The following is a 25126-nucleotide window of genomic DNA, read 5'->3' as shown; positions in this document are numbered from 1 at the left end:
CACTCTGTTATTCATTATCTATATGGATCACATTATGAAGGAATGTGGTATTAAACCTGATATCAAAATTGGAGATGTTAATGTCAGCTCTTTGCTTTATGCGGATGATGTTATACTTCTAAATAAATCCGCTACAAGTCTGCAAGATTCTCTGACTAAATTGAATAGCTGTTGTAATAGATATGGTATGAAGGTCAGCAATAAAAAGACAAAGACAATGAAAATAGGCAGAATCATTGAAAATGTCAACTGTGTTGTGAATGGAGAACCTGTGGAACAAGTAAAACATTTCCGCTACTTAGGCACAATTTTTACTGAAGATGGTAAACTAAATATAGAAATAGACAACAGAATCAGCAAAGCTGGTATCGTGGGAAGTCAATTGAATAAATTCATATGGAATAAGAAAGAAATTAGTCGGAACACTAAATTAGCTGTATACAAGACTGTGTTCAAACCAATTTTAACTTATGGATCTGAGAGCTGGGTCAGAAGTAAAACATTTGACCAAAAACTAGAGAGCTGGGTCAGAAGTAAAACATTTGACCAAAGACTAGAGACCGCAGATATGAGAGTTCTGAGAAAGATTAGAGGCGTGAACAGATGGCATCAATGGCAATATCATATTAAAAATGAGGATATTAGGAAAGAACTTGACATTGTCACCATCCAGGAATGCGTTAGCAGAGCTAATCTCAGATGGTATGGTCACTTAAATAGAATGGGAGAGGAAAGATTAGCAAAACAAGTGTTCTCTGCCAGGTTGGCAGGAAAATGACTCAGAGGAAGACCAAGATATAGGTGGATTGATACAGTACAAAGTGCCTTAGACAATAGAAATATAAGATCTGATAATGTTGGAGTCTTGACAAGTAACAGACTGATTTGGAGGAAAATTGTAGATAGAAAGTTAGTAATGATGTAATTTTTTCATGTAATACTGTCATATCCTGTACACCCCTTGAGGGTACATGGCAGGAATTTGATGATGATGATAAATAATATTTCAAAAAAAAATTTTGTTTAATAAAATATCTTCCCATTCTATTCTATTTCTTAAAAATACCCCCTCCTTCTCCTCCCAAATTGAGTTGAGGTGTGACTCCTCAGATTTTTTTTTTTAAATTAGATCAAAAATAGTTCTTAACTCAAAAACTACTTAAAATACATGCATTACCACATATTTGCCTTTTATTAGTGAATTTGTCCATCTTATTTGTTCTTCCTGCATCCTACCAAGAACATTTCATCCTTCCATTGAAATAATTGTATTAATTCTAAAAAAACTCGCTTTCACCTCACTGATGTCAGTGTTAGCTATGACTAATAGCCAGTTGTTATTTGTATATCCTCACCATTATGCTAATGATATGCAAACCTCTTCATAATTCTTACACTACCTGGGATCATTATGACATAATATAAAGCAAAAAAAAATTACTGTCAAAGCAGCTTGTGTTAGTAGAAACAACTTATAATGCAAACCAAAAGTGTAAAAGACAGTCAACTCTCAAAACAGCAGGTCTGTAGAGATTACAAGAATAATTTGTTATAGTGGATAGTTGCCGCTGTGAATTTCTTTTAGCATAGCATTGTACTTACAGGGCTTTGGTTGGAACTTTTTAGTTGTTCGTTACAGTGAGCAAGTTGTTTTTGCAGTGTTCACTATAATGTGAGTTAAGTGAGTATGTTTCATATTTCTTTACCATATTATGAGATGATCTGAAAGAAAGCTTGAACTGGCATCCAAACTGAATTGGACTACTAATGGGATGATGATGCATATGTTGCATCTCTCAGCCAGACCAACCCTAACTTCTTATTGGAGTGGTCTATTTCCACAAACAGGTTCTGGCCATGAAAGTGCCTGGCAAGTATTGCCATCATAAAAGTTTTCCTTTCCTGGAGGAAATGACAAACTGAACTCCAGATGATGGATGACCATCACCCAGGTAGAATGCTACACCCTTTGAGGAAGTTAAACATGCAGTCATGACTCAGAACTTCCTCTATTCAAGGGAAAAGCAACAGTAAAGAGTTCTATGGGTCAGTTTCTAGAAAATATGTGGAAATAAACCTTATGGTAATGCATTAGTAGGCTTCCCAACTGCTAGTACAGTATCATGTTAATACAAGTGGGGACTGAAAAGTTCTGATAAACACCTAGAACATGATTCTACCTCAATTCCATCATGGTAATTATCACAACTTTTCAATTATACTCTCATATGTATATGGAGAAGAGATACAATGTCAAGACTACGTTATGGCTAGACGCTTGGGTACTCTGAATGGAAAACATGCAAATCTCTCAACCTACAATGAAGAAACGTACTCTAAATCCTCTTCTCAAACACCATGCAAAACAACATAATTACAGTAATGATCCAGATTGGTAAAAAAAAAAAAAAAAAACTGCTCACAGAAACCAGAAATAAAAAAAAAAAAGAGCCTTCCACCTCTTCACCAACATTCATGGCCATAAGGTAATGTACACTATTATAGATGCCATGGCTGCAGTAGTTTTTTTTTTTTTTTTTTTGCATGATTCTGCAGCTTTCCCTAAACCAATGGTTGATGGAATAGCAATGATACTTTTTATTAGGGAATTATTATAGAACAAAGTGGTTTTCCCATTGCCTTCCATGTCCAATAGTATCCTATGTCTGTAGATCTGTGTGTTAATTGGGCCATTTGCCTGTTTTGAGAGATGAAAAACCTCAGTTTCCAGGAAGAAAATGCTCTCCACTTCCATATGAGACCAACTAACTCACATTTGACTCAAAAGCCCTGATGAAGGTTCCTTGCATCATCACAAACAGGATTCAAATGCAGGTCTTAACAACCATAAGGCCCCATCGAAATCAACTCAGCTGGTTGTGTTTATTTAATATATTTATTATTTATCATTTTTCATCTCTGTAAAGAGATTGTTTTACACCAAGTATTAGGTTTAAAACAATTACACAACAGTTTATTCCAATTGGTGCAATGACTTTTAACTATTTCTTTTAGAATCCAGAAAATTATTCACTCAAGTACCAAATAAAAAATATATACATTTAATGAACTAAAACATTATATACATTTTAAATAAAATTACATAAATAACTACAAAATTAATTGGATCCAAGTCTTTCAAAATAAGTCTACACTTTAGAGATTTTATTATCCTAAAAAAATAAAACCATTCATTCTCTGACTCATTCTATTATTGGATTATTTAACATATATGGATAACAGACAACATATTAACAGACATACAAAGAAAAGATGCCCTATGGAAACAACTTAAGAAGTCGCTGAACAATATCGCTTTAAAAGCTGAATACAAAAGAAAATGGAATCTCCTAACAACCCAGATTAGAACAGCAAAAAGAAACTATTACAGCAACAAATTAACAACAGCTCAGAATGACATAAAGGAAACCTGGCACCTGATTAATGAAATGCTGAACAATATACACAGAACCACTGCCTCAGAAACAATATAACACAGCTTTGCCTGCGATCCCAAATCCCTCAAACAGCTGGCAAACAACTTTAATCAGCACTTCGTGAACTCTGTTCAAAAGCTACAAGAAACAACCTTTCCTCACACAAATGAACATTCTCCACTAGGTCCACGAGCAACCCAGTCGATGTGGTTCCCCACAGTAACAAAAGAAGAACTATCACTGGCAATTCAAGAAATTAATCCTAACAAAGGACCGGGGATAGACGGAATCAGACCAAAAGACATCAAGAAACACTCAACCGACCTACTTCCAGTTATACAAAAACTGTTAAATAAAATCTTCAAAACAGGACACATACCTGAAACACTGAAGACTGCATTAATCACACCCATACACAAACAGGGAAAAAGAAACATAATAAGTAATTACAGACCTATCGCCAGGTTGTCCGTAATCAACCAAATCATGGAGCGCATTGTACATCAGAAACTCTCCACATACGTTGAAAAATTTCAAATCATACCCAAAACACAATATGGCTTTCAAAAAAATAAAGGAACAGCAACACTCCTGGAAGATTTCACAGATCTAATAAACGCTGCATTGGATAAAAACAGAACAACATTAGTGGTATTCATTGACCTAACAAAAGCATTTGACACACTAACACATAAAACCTTGTTAACGAAACTTACCCATATCAGAATTGGAGGTCGTCTACTCCAGTGGTTTAAAGCATACACGAAAAACAGGAAGCACATCACACGTATAGGATTAGCATACAGCAAAGAGGTACATGTAACCTGTGGAATACCGCAAGGAGCTGTCCTATCTCCCATTCTATTTAACATATACACACACGACATAAGCCAACTCCCCCTAAAAAGTAAAATCTTCCAGTATGCAGACAACACGGTCATAGTATCCATTCACAACAATGCAAATATCGCTCACACAAATATGCAACACGACATCAATCAAATCACTAACTGGTTAACCAAAAGCGGCATATATATAAACCCTGGAAAAACAAATCTAATGATATTCAAAAACCCCCAAACTCTGCCCATAGAAACTAAATTATCTCACTATCAAACATTCATCCTCCTATACACAAAGTTCAGAACCTAAAATCACAACCATCACACAGGTGAAAACAACACGCTATCTTGGACTTCACTTCGATGCTGAATAAAGTTGGAATAGCCATACAAACTACCTACATACCAAGCTTAGGATAATAGCAAGCAAACTATACAGATTAAAAGACATTGCCCCAAACCACATAAAAATACTAATCTATAAAGCATTATGTGAAAACATTTTAAGATATGCAATCACATCATACGCATTCTGCACAGACTGCAGACTTAACAGGCTACAATGGTTGCAAGATAAAATGATAAAACTGATATTCTGGGAACAACCCACTCTTATGCAGGAAGCATGGACAAAACACAAAATATTTAAGGTGAAACACTTATGCCACTACACAGTCATGTTAAAACACTACTACAGCCCAACATATAGAGTAACCAGAACAACATATCAAATAACAAGACCACAGTCAACAAACTACATAACATATAAGTACAACAATCACTACAGCAAAGCCACCTGAAACTTCTATGTACATGACATAATAAACAAACTGCTGTTCGACAACAGAAACCTAGGAACATACAGAGAGCTGAAACAGGCACTATATAAATATTATAGCGAGAATGAAAATTAGAGCAATTCCTGTTTCTCTCTCCCCCACCACACATGCACACACACACAAACCTATGACAAACTCCCCCCTCTCAAAAACTATCACTACAAGAACACAAAGAAACAAACACACCATGTCTAAATCCACCCTATTTGCACCAAAAGAGTTAAACTGTAATAGCAGTTGAAGTCTTCCAAGCACGTACCAACAAACAGTAAAATCAACACCTGGCTTGTGACCAGTATAGGAACATAACCATGAAGCCACCACCCTCTATCATCTATTATCTTCCTCAGATAAGCTCTGCTAAGCTTCGAGGAAGAAAATTATTAACTTGCAAGTATCTGTTATACGCAATTGTAATGCGTTAAAATATTATATATATATAATTACTACAGCAACTATGTATGCAATTCATCTGAGACATAAAAAAAATAACAATAAATAAATAAATAAATAAAATAAATTATTATTATTATAATTATGTATATTCTAAATTCAAAAATTCTGTATAATCCTTATTGTAAATATTAGAAGAACATGTGTTGTAAATACATAATATAGAGGCAAAAAGTATTTTGTAAAAAAAAAATTTCTAATTGAAATCCAATGTAAAAAATGTAGCACTTTGTGCTGAATTCTCTAAAATTATAAGTTGCAATGTCACTCAAGATGTTCATTGTAAGTGTAAATATTTTAGCAGATCAATAAAATTATTATCATATCAAAAAAAAAAAAAAAAAAAAATATATATATATATATATACAGGGTGTTCGGGATAAATTTGACATATTTATAATTAATTATATTTTTCCGTAAGTTACATGTATTAACACACACTTCTCTTCATTTAAAAGTTTGGACCCTTCTTCATTCATATACAAGATGTCAGAAAGGATGGATAGCTGGAACCCACCTGAATCATGGAAGAGAATAACTTGTATCATGATGATTCGTGCCCGCCATCAAAATAAGGATATTACGACTGCTGCTCAATGCTCCCTGAATACAGTAAAAACAATCAGGCATGAACTAGAGACTTGCAATGGTGACTACGAGGATGTAGCAAGAAGAAAGATCCCTAGCAGACGATCTGATTGCGTTCGTACAGCAGAATTCCTCGCAAATCTGCAGGAACAGGTGTTGAAGAACCCTGGCATTGGAATTCGGGCTTTGTTCGTGGAGTTGCTAACTGTAGTCAAGCCCTGGATAACAAGGGTAGCCAATGGTAGGCCGTATGTATGGCAGCAGGATTCGGCCCCTTGCCACACCTCTGGGAAAAGTCAAAAATGGTTGTCTGAAAATTTCTACGACTTCACCAGTCCAAATGTTTGGCCTCCAAACTCCCCAGACCTTAACCCCATGGATTATTTTGTATGGGGCGCAGTTGAAAAAGACACCAATCGCACTTCCAGTAATACAAAAGCCCAGTTAATGGATAAAATTAAAACAGTTTTTGCGGCCCTTCCCAGGGAGACTGTAGCATCAGCTTGTTCGAGGTTCCGAAGCAGAATTGAAGCTGTGATCGATGCTAATGGTGGTTATTTTGAGTAAATCTTGTTGATAGTATTGTAATTAAGTCTGCCTGTAATGTTTTTTTGTCAATTCATTAAATTTAATAGATACAAAGAAGATTTTCTTTTTCCTTACGAAACTGTCAAATTTATCCTGAACACCCTGTATATACTTAATCATGTCTCCCAGACAAAACATCTTGTTTAGATGTAAACAACAAAATGTTTCAGAGCCAGTTTCTTTGTTATGCCCTTTCCAAAAATATAAAATTTTCTTCTTTTCCATGGGATCCTTCTTTTTTTTATCTTCCTTATGTAGCATACAATATTATTCCTCCTGTCTCACTGAAGTATAAATATTCTTACCTCTCACAGTTCAATTTGACACAAAAGTTACTAATTTTTGTACCAGTGAAAGACAGTTTCTTCTACTAATTCATAAACAACATATCTAAGTAGAGCTCTTCATATTAAGCCACTTTACAGTTTCAGCATTTTACTAATTCCGATGGTTTTTCCAATAGAATAATAAAATAGATCTGGTGTCATTTCCTCAAACACTGAATTCGAACATCAATTCCAATATCTTATTTTATTTACTAAACACCTGTTGACAGTCTCAACTCTTCCACTTTAAGGATTCACAGTGCTACAATTCCTTTTTGGAATCTTATATTGACATTAAAATTTATCCTATACTGTCTCCGCATGCTTTCACGTCTACATATGAAAGCAAGTCTACATTTAAACCATTCTAAGAGAGAGAGAAAGAAGTCTTCCAAACTATAGTTCCATTATCATACTTTAGATCTATCTCTCAAAAATAATGGAATTCATCAAAAGTGAGCTTCTTCACCAACATTAGAGATTTACATCCTGGCAGTATTCCATCTCTGTCCACAGTAGATTACCTAGTCTGCACACCATTTATTTCTGACCATAACAATGGAAAGGTTTGGAGAAACTTGTGTAGCTGCTCATCATATTTTCAAGGCATTTAATTGGGTCCAGTCAGCATTCCTTCTTAACCTGTGGTAATGCTCTCTCTCTCTCTCTGTGTTTACACACACTATAAAATAAAATTTCATAGTGTGTGTAAACTATGAAATTTTATAATACACATATACATAAAACATTTTGAAAATAAATGCATGTACAAACCTCTTTTCGATCTACTCGGATCTGTACCAATTTTGGATCAAGTTCTTGCTTGCATGGCATACAGTTTTGTTTTGGCTGACCTTCAGACATTTTTTGGTTTGAACACATTTTCTGAAATTGCAATTAACATATGTAATAGACAATACATTCGTGTTATGCATGTTTACAATTAAATATGAACGTAGTTTTTGTGGAAATTATCACATGCAAAAGAAAAGGACCACCTTATATTTAACAGACATGTATTTGTCAAAATATTATTAAAATCAGAAAGATACAGTAAATTTGCACACAGAAAAGAAAACTTAGATTTCAACTATTTGTTATCGATTCTAGTAAACTTAAATATAGAAGAAGCCAGCATTTAAATTCCACTGAATACTCTTTAAAAAGAATGCAAACAAAAGTCATACAAGTTATAACACAATTACAAAAAGTTATAACAACAAAAATGCTAAAAAATGCAAGAAGCCATGAAATCACTAGAATACTACATCAGAAGCAATGGGAGTCTGGTTTGAATTCCAGTAATTTAGGTCTACAACAGCACTGCAGTCCATATTATTATAATCAGGCCATTAAATTTAATGGCCTGATTAGTGCTGTATATTAAATTAAAGTTGCCAAGAAATACTATCTTGGTAGCTTTAATTTAATATACGGCAATAATCAGCATTATTTTTCATTTTTTAGCTTTTATCTTCAAGTGCTATAACAGTGGTGCCATCTAGCACCACCGTTACAGCACTTGACAATTAATGCCACCAAAACAGTCTTGCCTTTTCTCTCAGAGAAGCAATCTCACCTCACCTTCTTTTATCTGTAGCAATACTTCTTTAGGATAGTTCTTTAGGAGCTTCCTCAGCTCTTAAAGAACTATCCACTCTTTTCCAATCGAGATGCTATTTTTGCCATCTTGCTACTAACTATATAAATCCAAAATCTCCTTCCTTAGAATAACATTCTGACATTTAGATTAGCACACTTAAAACCTTTTAAAAATTCTTGACTGTCCAGAGGAGAGCAATTCAGCATATAGATGATTCCACTGTAAAGAGATTGTTTTTATACTCCAAGTGTTTATTAATTACACAAGGGCTCAATGACTTTTAACTATTTCTTTTAGAATCCAGAAAATTGCTGACTCAAGATGAAATAATATATATATATATATATATATATATATATATATATATATATATAATGAAACTAAAACAATATATACACTTTAAATAAAATCACATAAATAAATGTAAAATTAACTGGATCCAAGGGCTTCTAAAATAAATCTACACTTAAGAGATTTTCTTATCCAAAATATTAAAATCATTCATTCTCTGACTCATTCTATTATTGGACTGTTTGACATATACTTAATCATGTCTACCAGACTAAACACCTTTTTTGTACAACAACAAAAATGTTCAGAGTTGGTTTCTTTGTTAGACCCTTTCCCAAAATATAAAAATTTTCTTCTTCTTTTCTATGGGATCCTTTCTTATCACACTCTTATGTAGCATACAAAATTATTCCTCCTATCTCGCTGAAGTATAAATACTCTTACCTCCTGCAGTTCAATGTGATGCACAAATTACTAATTTTTGTACTAGAGAAAGAAATTTCTTTTACTACTTCATGAACAACATATTTAATTTGAACTCTTCATGTTAAGCCACTTTACAGTTTCAAATTTCACCCATTGCTTTTTCCATAGTAATCAGAACAAAAGATGAAACTTTCCATTCAGCATTTTCTCAAACATTCAATTAAAACGTTGACTACAATAGCTTCTTTATGTTGTTTTATTTTTGACGGTATATATCAGAACACAAAATTATAAGTAAATAATAATTTATTGACTTATTGCTGATATTTCGCTGGTGTTATAACCAGCATCTTCAGAGCACAAAAACACAGTTTGTCACAATATGCGAGACTACAACAACATGGTGTAATCAACGGACTACTTTAACAAAATTGTAGCAGCAACACAAAGACTAAAGTCCTAATTAGGCACCCTCTATCTGGAAAAAAAAATAAAAATTGCAGTTACTACACAAAGACTAAAGTCCTAAAAAACAAAGAAAAAAGCCAGTACTAGTTATGCCTTACGATGACTGTCTCCCAGATCTTAGGCAAATTTATACAGCCATATTTGTTGAGATTTGGAGTATGTTTCAAAGTTTCTGTTGCTTCTAAGAACAATCTCTCTGACTTGTAAGAGATGTGCAGTACTTTTGTTTTCTTCCAGTTGATTCTGTGTGCAGGGGTATCCAAAAACATGGTCTGCTAGACCCGACTTGCCATAGTGATAGTGCCAGATGTATCTTTTATGTTCACTGATGCAGATGTTCACAGTTCTCCCTGTTTCACCGTAGTAAGCTTGATCACACGAGCAGGGTACTTCGTAGACTCGTGCATGTGATAAAGGAGGGATGCTGTCCTTGGGTGAAAGGATGAGAGTTGCTAATTTGACACACGGTCTTAATACTATGCGTAGTTCATGTTTATTAAGAATTCTAGATATCTTTTCTGATGTGCCTTTAATGTATGGGATGATGACTGTTTTGTTGTAGTTCACTGTGGTGGATAGTGGGAGGGGTTTCTTAGGAGCATTTAGTATTTTGTTTATCTTATGGGGATTATAGCCATTGGCCAAGAAGGTGTGGCATAAGTGCACCAGTTCAGCAGTAAGAGCATTGTCATTGGAACAGATTGCTCTTGCTCTGTGGGTTAGCGTTTTTAAAATACTATACTGTTGAGAAGGGTGATGGTGTGATTGTTTGTGCAAATATCTCCCAGTATGTGTGGGTTTTCTAAAAACTGAAAATGATAAGGAACCATCTGGAAGATGTGTGATAAGCGTATCCAGGAAGGGCAGACGGTTATCAGTTTCCAGTTCCATTGTGAAGTGGATTTTAGGATGTTGGCTATTTAAATGCACTAAGAATGTTTCCAATGTCCCTGGGCCATGTGGCCAAATAGCAAGCACATCGTCAACATAGCATAGCCAAAGTGTTGGTTTGAGAGTGGCTGTATTGATAGCTAGTTTTTCCAGATGTTCTATATAGAAGTTGGCTAGGGGGGGGGGGAGAGCCCATAGCTGTCTCATCTAATTGTTTGTATATTTTCCCCTTCCATGTGTGAAATATCCTGCATGTGTGTCAAATTAGCAACTCTCATCTGTTTACCCAAGGACAGCATCCCTCCTTTATCAGATCCAGGAGTCTATGGCGAGCAATGGCAAGCAAGAAGTTATGCACCATGTTGTTGTAGTCTCGCATTGTGACAAACTGTGTTTTTGTGCTCTGAAGATGCTGGTTATAACACCAGCGAAATATCAGCAATAAGCCAATAAATTATTATTTACTTATAATTTTGTGTTCTGATATATACCGTCAAAAATAAAACATGTACGACGAACACATAAGCCTTTCTACATGTTTAAATATCTTCTTTAATTTACTAAATACTTGTTGACAGTCTCAACTCCTCCAGTTTAAAGACAGTTCTATGATTCCTTTTTGGAATCTTCTATTAATATTCTCCCGACTGTCATATTAAAAACTTAAAAATTTCCTAAGAACAATTCTCCAGATGCCATTCTCAAATTTCCATTCTCTCTACTTGTTTTCCTCATTATTCCGATATCAAACACTCTCTCTGTTAGCGATGCCAATCACCCGTCAATCTCCTTGGTGAGGATGCGTACTCCATGTAAATGGCAAGCAAGAAGTTATGCATAATGGCTGACACGTCTCCGTTAGCATAACGAGAATGCCTTTACAAAACACAATAAATATATCAACATTTAATAATTTTAGATTACAATAAAAAGGATTGAAAATAACATAACTATCAAAATCAGTAAGTTCTGAATTTCAGAAGAAAGTACTCATCTGTTTTATTTATAAGAAAGTTTTTGATTGTGTGAATCACAACAGACCATGGAATGTAATGAGATCAATGGGAATACCTGAGCATCTAATTCTCTTGATAAGAGAGCTGTATGACAACCAAGAGAAGTTTCAGAAAAATCAGTCTTTAGAGAAACACACAGATATGAGTGGAAAAGGATTTCAGCACAGTTGTATACTGTTGACCTATCTTTTCAATATTTATAATGAACACATTATGAGAATGATGAAATGCCTGGTATCTCCACTCGGGCCTGGCTCCCACTGAAGAGACCTCAATAAAGGTCGAAACTAGTCTGGGTTGTGGCCCTTCCCTTAATGCATAACATTAGACATATCCGCAAGGAGATGCGTTTTGCATTATGGGAGATACTGAGATAGGAGTGTTGGTAGCTTGCTCTACCTTTGCAAGGAGTGCTCTGGTGTTGTACCACCTTACCCCAGTCCTGAAGATACTTTCAGGTGCAAACTTAGTTTGCTCACACTTGGATAAAGGATTAAACTAAATTTATTATTATTTACATTATGAGAATGGCTGACTTAGACAAAGATCCCACTGGAATTAACACTGGTGGCAGAAAAAAAAAAAAAAATTAAGATATGCAGATCATACAATTCTTATAGCAGAAACTCGATAGTTGATTCTATTGGTAAAGAAGGAAAGCAACAAAGCTGGGCTTAATTTAAACATCAGCAAAACAAAAGTGATGGCTTCTGGCAATTTAGATGAATTTATGATAGAGAGAGACAAAACAGAGGTAATTGAAAATGATGGGGTCAGAATAAGAAATAATGGTCAGAGTAAAGATGAAATTAAAAGGATAGTCATGAGAAAAAAAAAGCTATGTTAAACCTGACAAAAATTTAAAGGCCACAAAAGTTACAAATGTCAAAGAAATGGCATTTCCAGTAGTGATGAATGGATATGAAAGCTAGATTATTAAGAAGAAAAACAGCAAATGAATTGATTCATTTGAATTATGGGAATGGAGGAGACTATTAAGAATCTCATGGACTGCAAGAATGACTAATAAGGTTTTAGAAAGAATGAAGACAGAATGCTCCTTGGAGGCAATGATTATTAAACATAAGCTAATGTACTGGGGACATATTATATGAGCAGATGAATAATTAGAAAAGGCAGTTAAGTTGGTAAAGACAGAGGACATGAGAAGGAGAGGAAGAATGCAAGAGAGCTGAATTGACAATATAAAAGATTATTTCTTCAATTTATAATTGCTGAAAGAAAAGAAAAGCGGCCATGTGGGATGAAGTGTCTTTGTTTACAAGATCACCAAAAGTCGTTAAATGACTGCAATGGCACATAACAACAACCAAGCATTTACTAATCATCAAATACTGTTTACACATTTTGAGATAGTGCTCTTAAGAATTTCAAAAAAAAAACGGACTAATCTCTCACAAGTTATTATTCCTCAACTTTCTCCTGTTTTTTGTTTTGTTTTGTGGCTTCCATTCAACTCTCAGAAGAATAAACTGGTCTCAAGATTATAGATGTTTAAATATCAATGCTTGCTATATTTAAAAATTTTGTAGATCACCATTCTTTCAAAATTTTAAACAAAAACATTCTTGAAAGGAATCAGTAACCAAATAAACAATATAAGAGAAGAAAATATACTTTATTACTGCATTCTATTTACTGATTATATAGTGTTTCAGTTGCTGGAAAGTGTTGTGCTTATATTTTAGCACTGGAAAGTAGCCTGTCTGCTGAAAGCCACACTTAACATTTACAGGTAACCCTCATATAATGTGGATGTTAGGTTCCATAGAAATGCCGCATTATATAAATCGCATTATGCAAGACTCAGATCACATAGAAAAAGTAAGGTTATGTTCGGAAATCATTTTTTTTATTTAATTCAGGTAATTCATGTAATTTAAGAAAACATATATACTATGTTTATATGTTATATAATATGTTTATACATAAACATATAAACTATGTTTATATGTTTATGTATAAACATAGCATGTATACATAGTTTATGTATAACAAATACATAGTATAAATTGTACATAAACTTCACTGCACATAATGTATAAATGTTAGGCAAAATAAAATAAAGTGCATATTTTAATCGTCATCACTGTCTTCAAAAATAACATTTCGTAGATGTTCTTTATTTACAAGTGGCCGGATGTCATCATCGCTTGAAATCTCTTGGACATCATTTCTATAATTCTTATTGCATACTTCGGCTGGTTTAGTTATCAAGTAGTTAGTAATAAGACCTTGCTTACCACTATGCAGCAATTTTTTTTTATTAAGTTCATAATATGGAGCTAAATAAATATCCAATTGTCTCGTGAATTTTCCGGAGGGTTCCATTGAAGGATTATTATCCGTAAATTAACTTCCTAACTTCCTTGCCAAGTCTAATCCTTCTGCTAATTTCTTTAAACTGAATTCTTTGACAGATTCAGCACGATCAGAATCTTCAGCAGAACTTTCCTTGCCATTCTTTAGACGTCATCTATTAATTGTACCAGTTCCTCCTCATTTATATCTATTTCCCCATCAACTAATTCACTAATTTTGTTTTCAACCATATCGCAAAAGCCCTCTAAGTGGCCATTACTATAAAAATAATTTTTTTACATAAAAAAAACGCATTACATATTGTATGTAACTCACCAGAAAATAAAGTGCTCAACTTGAGATTAACACACTTATGATTTTTAATGCGCTTTCCTCGCAGAAAACGAAGACAATTTTCAACAATAAACACTTTATATGGTAACACAATTGTTATACATGCATGCTAAAGGGCATTTCCCCAAATATAAATTCGCTGCTTCTAACTATATGCCCGATACGAGCAGATGCAAATTAAACGAAGATAAATTTTGATTTTTAAGTCGCGCGGTTAAAAATATATGAAAAGATAAAGGGTTACTACAATTTGTAGACCGCGTTATATCAAAACCGCGTTGTATAAGTACTGCATTATAGAAGGGTTACCTGTACTTTCTTTTAAATTTCAAACATATCAGCAATATTTTCAGCAAACAAATAAATAACAATAAAAAATTCTCATTAGAAAGATGAGAAAAGTTTAAATGGCCATAAACATCAAAATGTGCATGCATTCCCTTAGTGATTATCATTCACTCTGGTAAGCGCAGAATAAGCTTGTTACATGAATGCTGAAAATTTATTTTTCACTTGGTTAGACTATAATAAATTTAGTTTAATCCTTTATCCAAGTGTGAGCAAACAAAGTTTGCACCTGAAGGTATCTTCAGGACTGGGGTAAGGTGGTACAACACCAGGGCACTCCTTGCAAAGGTGGAGCAAGCTACCAACACTCCTATCTCAGTATCTCCCATAATGCAAAACACATCTCCTTGTGGATATGTCTAATGTTATGCATTAAGGGAAGGGCCACAACCCAGACTAGTTTCGACCTTTATTGAGGTCTCTTCAGTGGGAGCCAGGCCCAAGTTGAGATACCAGGCAGAAGCATTAGCAGGTCATCTCTACCTATAGGAGTTGCCAAATGGTGTGCCACCCTTTTTTAATAAATTACTCTGGATTTAGAGAAAGATGTTGAAAGTTTATTTTTCACTTGGTTAGACTATAATAAATTTAGTTTAATCGTTTATCCAAGTGTGAGCAAACAAAGTTTGCGCCTGAAAAACAAAGTTTGTGCCCAGTGTTGTACTATACTACCTTACCCCCAGTCCTGAAGATATTTTCAGGTGCAAACTTTGTTTGCTCATGCTTGGATAAAGGATTAAACTAAATTTATTATACATGAATGCTGTGCAACTTACTGTAAAAGATACCATGTCATATATAAATATATAAAAAATTATGTCAACCTATTAATTAAGAAATAAGCTGATTTATTATTTATATATGAAAAATAATAAAACAAATTTTACTGCTATCAAAAATCAAAATATAAATAAAAAAATTACCTGAATTGAAGAAAGGTTAGCAGTTAAATTAATAAATGCATCATATATTTTTGATAGTTGTTCATGGTTCAAACGTGTTTCATTACACTCCAATGTATAATCCTTTATTAGACCAATTCCTTTTGTCTGGCAAGATATAATAAACAGCAAATCATTAACGTTTTAGTAGGGGGAAAAAAAAACAATTTTTCAAAAATAAAAATGAACAGTTTGCAAGATGCACTCCTGAAAATTATCATTTAAAGTAAAACTTTGAGTGATAATTTTCTCAGTTATTTTTTATAGATAAAATTTCTCACTTCACATATTTTATACATGAACCGAGAAATTTTATCTATATACAAAATAACTAAAATTGAGGGTTATATTCTTCAATGATCAGTCAGCAGAAAAAATAAATAATAACTAATAAATAGCTAACCATATATATATATATATATATATATACACACACAAGTCAGTTCAGATAAACACCAACAACAAAAAATTTTTTTTTCAAAACATATCTTCTCATTTAGAATATATAAGAAGACATAAAATGAATTTATATATATATATATATATATAAATTCTTATTATAAAATTATATATTATAAAATTATTCTAATAAAATTATATATATATATATATAATTTTATAATAATAATAATAATTATTATTATTATTATTATTATTATTATAAAATTATATTAAAAAATATAAAATTATTTGCTGCAGTCCTTGAATATGCTATGAGAAAATTGAACTGGGAGAAAAGAAGTCTGCATATTGATGGGAGAATACTTAAGCAATCTACGATTCACTGACGATATCATTTTAATAGCAACATCACCAAAAGAACTAGAACACATGATTATTGAATTAAATGAAGTAAGTCAAGATATAGGGCTAGAAATAAATATGGATAAATCAAAAATTATGTAGGGTGGATATACTTCAGAACAAAAACAAATTGAAGTAAATCAAAATTGAAATAGTGAATTCATACAAATATTTAAGACAAATCATTGAAAACAACCATAAACTTGATAATGAAATTTCAGCTATTCAACAGAAAATAGCCGGGTGGAAAGTTTTTAACTTAATAGATATTTAAAAGCAATTTGCCAAACTGCCAAAAAAGAAAGATCTACAACAAGTATGTACTCTCAACACTGACCTATGGTAGTGAAACCTGGAGTCTAACCAAAAAACATCTAGAGAAACTGAAAACACAAAGAATAATACTTGAATAAGGAAGCAAACAAAGCATTAGTAATAAAAGGCAACAAATGATATTAGGCAGGACATGTGCTGAGAATGTCTGACAACAGATGGACAAAGAGAACAACAGAATGGCCACCAAGAATTGGTTACTGAAAACCAGGAAGACGTGGTAAGATGGGATGGTGAAATAACGAGATGTTGTGGACATTTATGGTGGAGAGATGCATGACTGATTAAAATGGAAGAAGTATGGTGAAGCAATCGTCCAGAAATGGACTAAAGAAAGCTGATGCTACTACTGATAATCAACTTCTAATATGTACATGTGAATATGATGATATTAAGTTTACATTGATGATATTAAGTTCACATTATTTAATAGCTTCCTAAGAACAATTTTTTTCAGCTGTCTCCTAAAACACTATTTACTATATCAATCCATTTACACCCGACTGGCTTCTGGGACTTCTAATTCCCATGATGTCCAAACCATTTGTCATAAAGTAAACATCTGGTCCTGACAGCTCTTATGTCACTGTTAATCTAATTTAGCAGTCTCTTCAAAGTAATTAGACATTTAGAATATCTCTCTTCAATTCTTAAATCACTGTTATCATCTTCAATTTCTTTTATAAAACTCTTTCTTCCATTTCAAAGTTTTTTCAATAACCTCCAGAATATTTTGCTACCTTTGTGATATTTATATTTTATCTTCTATATATTCTAACTAGTCTACCCATTAGGATTGTCATGATGAGAGAAATATAGGTCTCATATAAATTAGCAGAATTTTTTTTTTGCTCAGGAACTCAGGTTTTTCATCCTACATGTGAATATGTATAAGAAAATAAGCCAGGAGAATACACACAACATACAGACAAAATATACTATTCGTGGTTGGTGGTAAATAGCATTATAATAAGACTGCTCATCCTTGCAAAAAAAAAAAACTTCACTACATGCCTCCCTTGTATCAATTTTTCAACAAATTTCGCCCTTTAAAGCATTGGTATACAACATCTACTGCTCCCCTGAGAAATCAAGAAACCACTTGACCCACCTATGTGTCAAAAAAAATTATATCACTAGTTGGTTTACATTGTGTTTATAGAATGGGTTTGCTTTTGATGCTGGGAATGGTGTTTCATTAATTTTTTGTATGGAGAAACAAACAACTAATCAGTGGTGTCACTGATTAATTGTTTGTTTCTAATGGTTGCTGGTAACAGTATTTCTGGTACCGCAATTTTGTACTATTGTGCGTTATATACTTGTATCAAATAATAATTATATCATTATTTGGGTATATGCTGCTACTAGGCAAGCTCTTTTGCTCCTCAAAATTAAAGAAAATAATCACTAATACCAATGTTTTTAATGGCCGAGAGATACAATTTTGTTGGTTTTACTCAGGTAACTTGCCGCTCCTAGACATTGCCTTAGTTTTACTTAGTGGATTACAACGGCTCTGAGTGGATATGGAGATTTAAATGTAAGTCGAACCATAAGTATTACTTATTTCTCTATTCCTCAAAACTACCTTAACTGTTTACTTACCAAAAACAGAAAGCCTTCAATTTGTTTTATAACTTCATGAATATGCAACATCTTGTCGCGCTCGTTCATCAGGATAATCGTTATTTTTTAAATGTACTTACTCTGGGCTAATAATTAATGCTATAAGGCAATTTTTGTCGATGAGAAGGAAATCATATTTCTGAAATGCAAACTGTTAGACAAAATACACTAGTCACAAACATGCATGACAGCATCATGTAATCAATAGTACGGTATTTTGTTTACAAATGATCGCGCGCTAAATACAATTCAGAAAAAAAAAAAAAGAAGCCTAAAATGCGCACCTACAAGAGAAATGTTGCTTATATATCTTTAAAAATAAATTGTGGCAGAATATAGAGATTATTATTATAAAAAACCTCCATGGAGTCAAAGACTCATCGTGGAAAAGCCACTGTATGATAAACTGTTATACACATAGTACACACAGTTTATCATACCGCGCCTTAAATATATTCACTGACTCTGTGCTCACCACACTCTTGGGCAATGCATTTTAATCACTCACTACTCTCCATGCAAATAATCTACTCCTCACGCTTATGCACCTTCCAGGGATGACCTCTTGTTCTCTTCCTATCTTCACCGATTCTGTGCGAAAACTCCCCGATATTAATCTGGTAATAACCTCTTAACAGCATACTGTATATGTCTCGATCATATCCCCCTCTCCTCCTTCTATCCACCAATTTCTACAAAATGCATTTTGTAAATCTGTCTTCATACTCAACATTCCAGAGACCAGAAACCACCTTCTTATTCATTCGTCTCTGAACCTTTTAAAATACATCATCTTTTTGAAAACCAAGTGACCAAATCTGTACACAGTAATCCATATGTGACTTGATCAAAGCCTTATACAAGAATCCCGGACCTTGGATATCCAGTATCCGTATAAAGATCCTGGATATAATCCGACTGTTTCATAGATGACTGTGGAGATCTTTTGGTGGTAAATGATTTTCCTCGTCTGAATTGACGCATGTACCGTCACTACGGCAAGAAGTGAATTAAACAGGTTCTACATCTGAGTTCCAGGAATGTCTAACTTATTTCCTCCACGCACGCACGCACCCACCCAATAGTAAACAAAATGATAACGCTGCAACCATTCTTGAATGTGATCTGCATAAAAAAATAATAAGGTAAAAGTAGAAATTCCAGAGAAAAAGACAAGACGGAGATTTTGAAAAATACACGATGACCATAAAGAGTGTGGTATGGTTCGTAAAAACGAATAATAGTAAAGAGTGGTGTATGGGTGGAATGCATTGGCTGATAGTGTGATGAGTGAAAACACATATGATTTAAGGCTCAATACAATTTATCTGTGTATGAGATACAGCGGGACCCACACGATAAGTCTTTGGGCTCCATGGAGATCTGAGAATGTGGATGTTAATGAGAAGGAAAGGAAATCGAAAACAACCCCCATGGGCAAGGCGCATCCTTATATGTAAAGAGTCAGTCACGTGGTTGTAGCCGGTATTAATTGAAGGAATATGATGCGCCCATCTCAGAATAAATGGGTCTGAGTGAAATAGCTGCGAGAAGGAAACCGAAGGAGATGGAAAGAGGCATTGTGATAGAATGCCATGTTTCAGGCTTATCTGTTCTGCAAATTGTTGCCACATCTATCTGTCCCAGGACAACAATCAGTGACACCATACTGAGATCAAAACACACGGATTCAACTGCTAGTGCACGACCCACCATACTCAGTGAGTGTAGCACCTTACGGTCAAGTTGGGTGAGTGTCACTCACCCAACGTGACCATAAGGTGCTACGAAGTAAAAATATGTAATATATATAAAAATCCGCCATTCGTCGGGATACATTAACCTTCCTACCGGCTAGGACGTCTATAGACGTCCAACTAAATCTGGATAAGATTCAGCCCACCTGTTGAAAGAACCTGGATAAGAAGTGCAATTTGACTGTCATGTCCATTTGAAAGTGTGATAATCCCTCACGCTGAAGAGAACGGTTAATCGGATTATCTCGCGTTCGTAGCTGCAGTTGCCTATAACAAGAAACGCACTTCCTTTTTCCATGCTGGATAACTGGATTTTAGTTATATAGGATAGTATAAAATAGAGAAATTATTTATATTTTTGTTTTCTCTTTTTATTCTACAATACAATTTTAATGTCTGGGCAAAATAAAGATCTTGCATAATTTCTTCACTTAAATATTGCCTTACCTTGGAGAACCAATTTAATTTTTTAATTTTTTTGCGCTAATTTTTTTCTAATCGCTTACTAGTCAAATGATTTTTCTTTGTTCTCGAAGAAATTAATTCACGATAATTATTTGAAATATTCTTTAATAAGAAAAAGAAAATAAAACCGGCTGCCGACGTTCCAGTTTATATTATTTTTATTTTTGCACAAAACCATCGAAAGCGAATAATACTTCACAGATTTTCTTTAGGACATGCTGGAGCAACTTTGCTTTATAGAGAATAACATGAAATTGTTTAATCATAACCCTAAATTTTTTCTTCATGTTGTATAGTAATTTATTGTTCTTTGTACACAATCTTGGTTTCCTTGTAGAATTGGTCATTACAAAATGAAATTAACAGTTATGATTAATATTTTCTGCATAATTCAGATATTTTATTCTCCAATTTTTAAAGTAAGTGATACATTTGCTTATTTTTATCATTCAAAATATGTAGATCAAATGTGAAATTTCACTTCCTTTCACAATAGAATTGAACTTTATTTCGCATCTGATAGTTTAACCCCCCCCCCCGGTTGTATCACTATCACACACCCGAAAACTGTTATGAAACATAGGTACAGTTTTTATTTAATTCGTTATTTTTCTCTAGTAATTGTTCCACATAACTTTAAATTTTCGATACTGAAACTATGTGGTGATTATTATAAATTAGCAAATTATAAATCAGAAAATATACATATTATTTCCTCATTATTATAAATCAGGAAATTATGTGATATTCGGATATAGGTGAAATTAATATTTGAAAGCACTGTCATCCTTCAAATGCATTATCAGAATAAAGTGAAAAACGAAACAAGAAATTTCTGCCTGTAAAATATTCAGATATTGCTTGAGGCTCTTCAGTGTGCTGCATGTTCTATTGTTCTGTTTCTCACTGGGGGGTTAGTAATCTCCATTAGCTTTGAGCTGGGCAGAAAGGAACTACTGGGCAGAAAAGAATAATTAGTAAGTATATTCAAGACACAATTCATTTACAAGATGGCAAGCAGCAGCAGTAGCAGTGACACTCATGGTAAGAAAAGAAAACTTCGTGGGATGCAGAAAAGTTGGAGCCTTCGCCTTTCGAGCAGCTCTTGTTCTACTGATGAGGAGAGAAATCTTTCTAGCTCTGAAGATAGCGATTCTGCCTGTACTTTAGATATGTCTTCGTGCAGAAAATGGGTGATCGCCACTGAACGTACACCAGCTTGTCCACGGTTTTCCTTCATAGGTAAGCCAGGAATTACTGAAGACTTTGACTCCAGTAATATTTTAAGTTCTTTCCGTCTATTTTTAGACGATGATATTCTTTCCTTCATAGTGGAACAGACTAACCTTTATGCTTGCCAACAACATCAGCAAGTTGAGTACAGTCCGCATTCTCGCAGTAAACTTTGGAGCCCAATAGATATCAACATGCTCCTTACATTTATAGCACTCTTGATTGTGCAAGATATCGTGAAAAAGCCCGCTCTCGAAATGTATTGGTCTACAGACTGGATTCTGAACACGCCAATGTTTCGTGATGTTATGACTGAAAAACAGTTCAGTCTCATCATGAAGTATTTGCATTCTCAGAATAACGAGGAATACGATCAGGCAACACATCCTTGCCCAGTCCTCAACAAAATTTATGATTTTCTGATGAAAATCCGTCAGAAATGTAGATAACTCTACATTCCTGAGAGAGACTTGAGTATCGATGAAAGCCTTATGCCATTCAAAGGTAGACTGAAATGTAAGCAGTATATTCCCAAAAAGAAAGCGAAGTATGGAGTAAAATTTTTTATGCTTTGCGAATCCGAAAGTGGATATCTTTGGGATTTCAAACCTTATACGGGAAAGCAAACTGTAATCGAGCATGATAAATATTCGGATCTCCCCTTGTCGATGCGTGCAGTAATGCAGTTACTAGACCCTTTACTGGGGAAAGGTTACTGCATTACAATGGATAATTATTATATGTGTCCTGAACTCGCTGATTTGCTTTTACAGCATCGTACAGATAGTTATGGTACTGTAAATGCAAAAAGGCGAGATATGCCTCCAGATCTGGCTCCAGGAAAGCTATCGAAGGGGGAAATCCGAGCTTATCAGCGAGGGAAAGTCTTTGCACTACGTTGGAAAGACAAAAGAGATGTTTTTCTGCTGTCTTCCCTGCACAATCCATCAACGGAATCCGTGGAGAAGCATGGTTTGAAGAAAGAAAAACCTATTGCTGTGTGTGCATACAACGACACTATGGGTGGAGTCGACAGGTGCGATCAGCAGCTATCATTCTACTCTGTAATGAGGAAACAGCATAAAAAATATTACAAAAAAGTGTTTGGACATGTATTAGATTTTGTTATTTGGAACAGTTTCCTCCTGCACAAGAAAAAATGTTTGTCTACCATAACATATCTAGAATACAGAATAGAAATTGCGAAAGCATTGCTGCATGCACATGCGCCTTCTTCAGCAAGCAGAAAAACAGGAAATCCTGCCAGACATCTGAGGTTGAACGCTGCTAACTCCAACCATTATCCGGAAAATCTACCACCAACGGCTAATAAAAAAAAAAACCTGCACGCAAATGCTATGTATGTAATAAAAAAAATATCAGAAAGGAAACAAAAATCTGGTGCCCTGAGTGTAAAACTGCTTTGTGTGTTTACCCTTGCTTCAAGATGTTCCACACTGTTCAAGAATTTTAAATTCTGAACAGTATGAAATAAAGAATGTTTGTTTTCAAGGCCATCAAAACAGTCCTTTTCAGGACTACAAATATTGATAGAGGGATACCCGAATGTACTGTTTCTTTTTTCATCTTGAAGGCTAATTTTTAAGTTCTCTTTATGACACAGAATGATATTTTCGAAGGAATAAAATATAAGAGGAACTGGAAAGAGTATTCCAGGTAAAGTATTTCACCAAAACAATAAAAAATAATGAAATAAAATCTACCCTAAATATATATATAGATAGATAGATAGATGTAATAACTTTTTTTTTTTTAAACTTGGGGATATTGCATATTAGGATAACCAAGTTATTTTATAAACTTGGTTATAAATTTCAAAATAACTGGAAAGGCGAGATATGCCTCCAGATCTGGCTTCAGGAAAGCTATCGAAGGGAGAAATCCGAGCTTAGCAGCGAGGGAAAGTCGTTATTTTATAAACTTGGTAAAAATAACCAAGTTTATAAAATAACTTGGTTATCCTAATATATATATATATATATATATATATATATATATATATATATATATATATAAAATGATAAGCCTTTTTATGTCATGTTTTTCGAAACGTTTTGAAAGTCAGGGGCTACCGTGAGTGTCGAGTCTTCAAAATTCGAGTCATCAGAATTCAGGAGCGGACCCCCTTTCGAGTTATCACAATTGAAGGAGAACTGGCCTACCATACCGGAACACAGGGGGGGTATAGCTCCCTAGTTAATAAATGAAATATATAAATAATAACGGGAACATTTTCACCTTGCCAACACTCAACTTTGATGTGATATGGGTTCCAAATTTCTTGTTTGAGATATATATATATATATATATATATATATATATATATATATATTACAAAGTTTTGTAATAAAAATTTCTGCTACAATGGAGTTTGGCAGAATCAACAATATTATTACCACCTTATTTCTGTTTCTCGTGTGGGAGAAAAACAGTAAAATGTCACTCTTATAATTATATGAGATGTTATAATGGCAAAAATAGTAAGAAAAAAGTCATTTGCACTTTCTCTTCAAAACACAAAGAAAGAACATTGTAAATTCAGCCAGTGGAAAAGAAAATACTACATATTTTTCTTCTATTATCTGATTTTTTTTCTTGTAGTACAAAGAAGAAATCACTGCATAAACATGAAGTCTGTAGGAGGGAAAAAATCTGGAAATTGGTTACATTATAACGAATAGAGAAATCATGTCAGAAAAAATATTCACGTAAGATTCTAATCTCAGCAGACATAACATTTAATTCTAGATTAATATCTAAAGTAACTGAACCTTTGCTACTATTTTACACTAAAATGAATGGGTATGTTCCCCAAGTGATTTACGTTTGTAACAGTTGTCTTACGAACGATTTATGAAATAAATTATCTGAAATATCCGCAGATTGATTAGGTATATACCCCCCCCCCAAAAAAAAGAAGATTATGAAACGCATATGCACCTTTTCTTTTAAAATAATTCAAATCCTCTTTTTCAAGATAATTGTATGAAATAATTTATAATTTTTTGATAATAAAAGTGAAATTGATTATTATAAATTAAGAAATTATTTTGGCATAAATAATGTATAAGCATGTAAACGAAATGTCAGCATTTCTGTTAGGATATCGGTAATCAACAATCGAAAAGAAAACAAGACATTCTTGGTGTAT

General features: G+C 33.8%; 1 protein-coding gene across 1 annotated transcript in view; it reads right to left on the bottom strand.

The window, feature by feature from the left end:
• The window catches only part of LOC150101895 (MAP3K12-binding inhibitory protein 1-like), an 81887-nt gene extending 63193 nt beyond the window's left edge, over window positions 1-18694 (bottom strand). The window contains exons 1-3 of the mRNA XM_090400677.1: window positions 18479-18694; window positions 15716-15841; window positions 7848-7958 (exon numbers count right to left, since the gene is read on the bottom strand). Coding sequence (XP_090256803.1) covers window positions 7848-7958; window positions 15716-15841; window positions 18479-18547 — 306 coding nt within the window. The 5' untranslated portion in view covers window positions 18548-18694. The remainder of the gene's footprint in view (window positions 1-7847; window positions 7959-15715; window positions 15842-18478) is intronic.
• Between the last annotated feature and the right edge of the window lie 6432 nt (window positions 18695-25126).

The sequence above is a fragment of the Typopeltis vanoorti genome, chromosome 11, assembly GCF_054136105.1.
Source record: "Typopeltis vanoorti isolate ZY-2024b chromosome 11, IOZ_Tvanoo_1.0, whole genome shotgun sequence".
NCBI lineage: Eukaryota > Metazoa > Arthropoda > Arachnida > Uropygi > Thelyphonidae > Typopeltis > Typopeltis vanoorti.
This window is presented reverse-complemented; position numbering and strand designations above follow the sequence as displayed.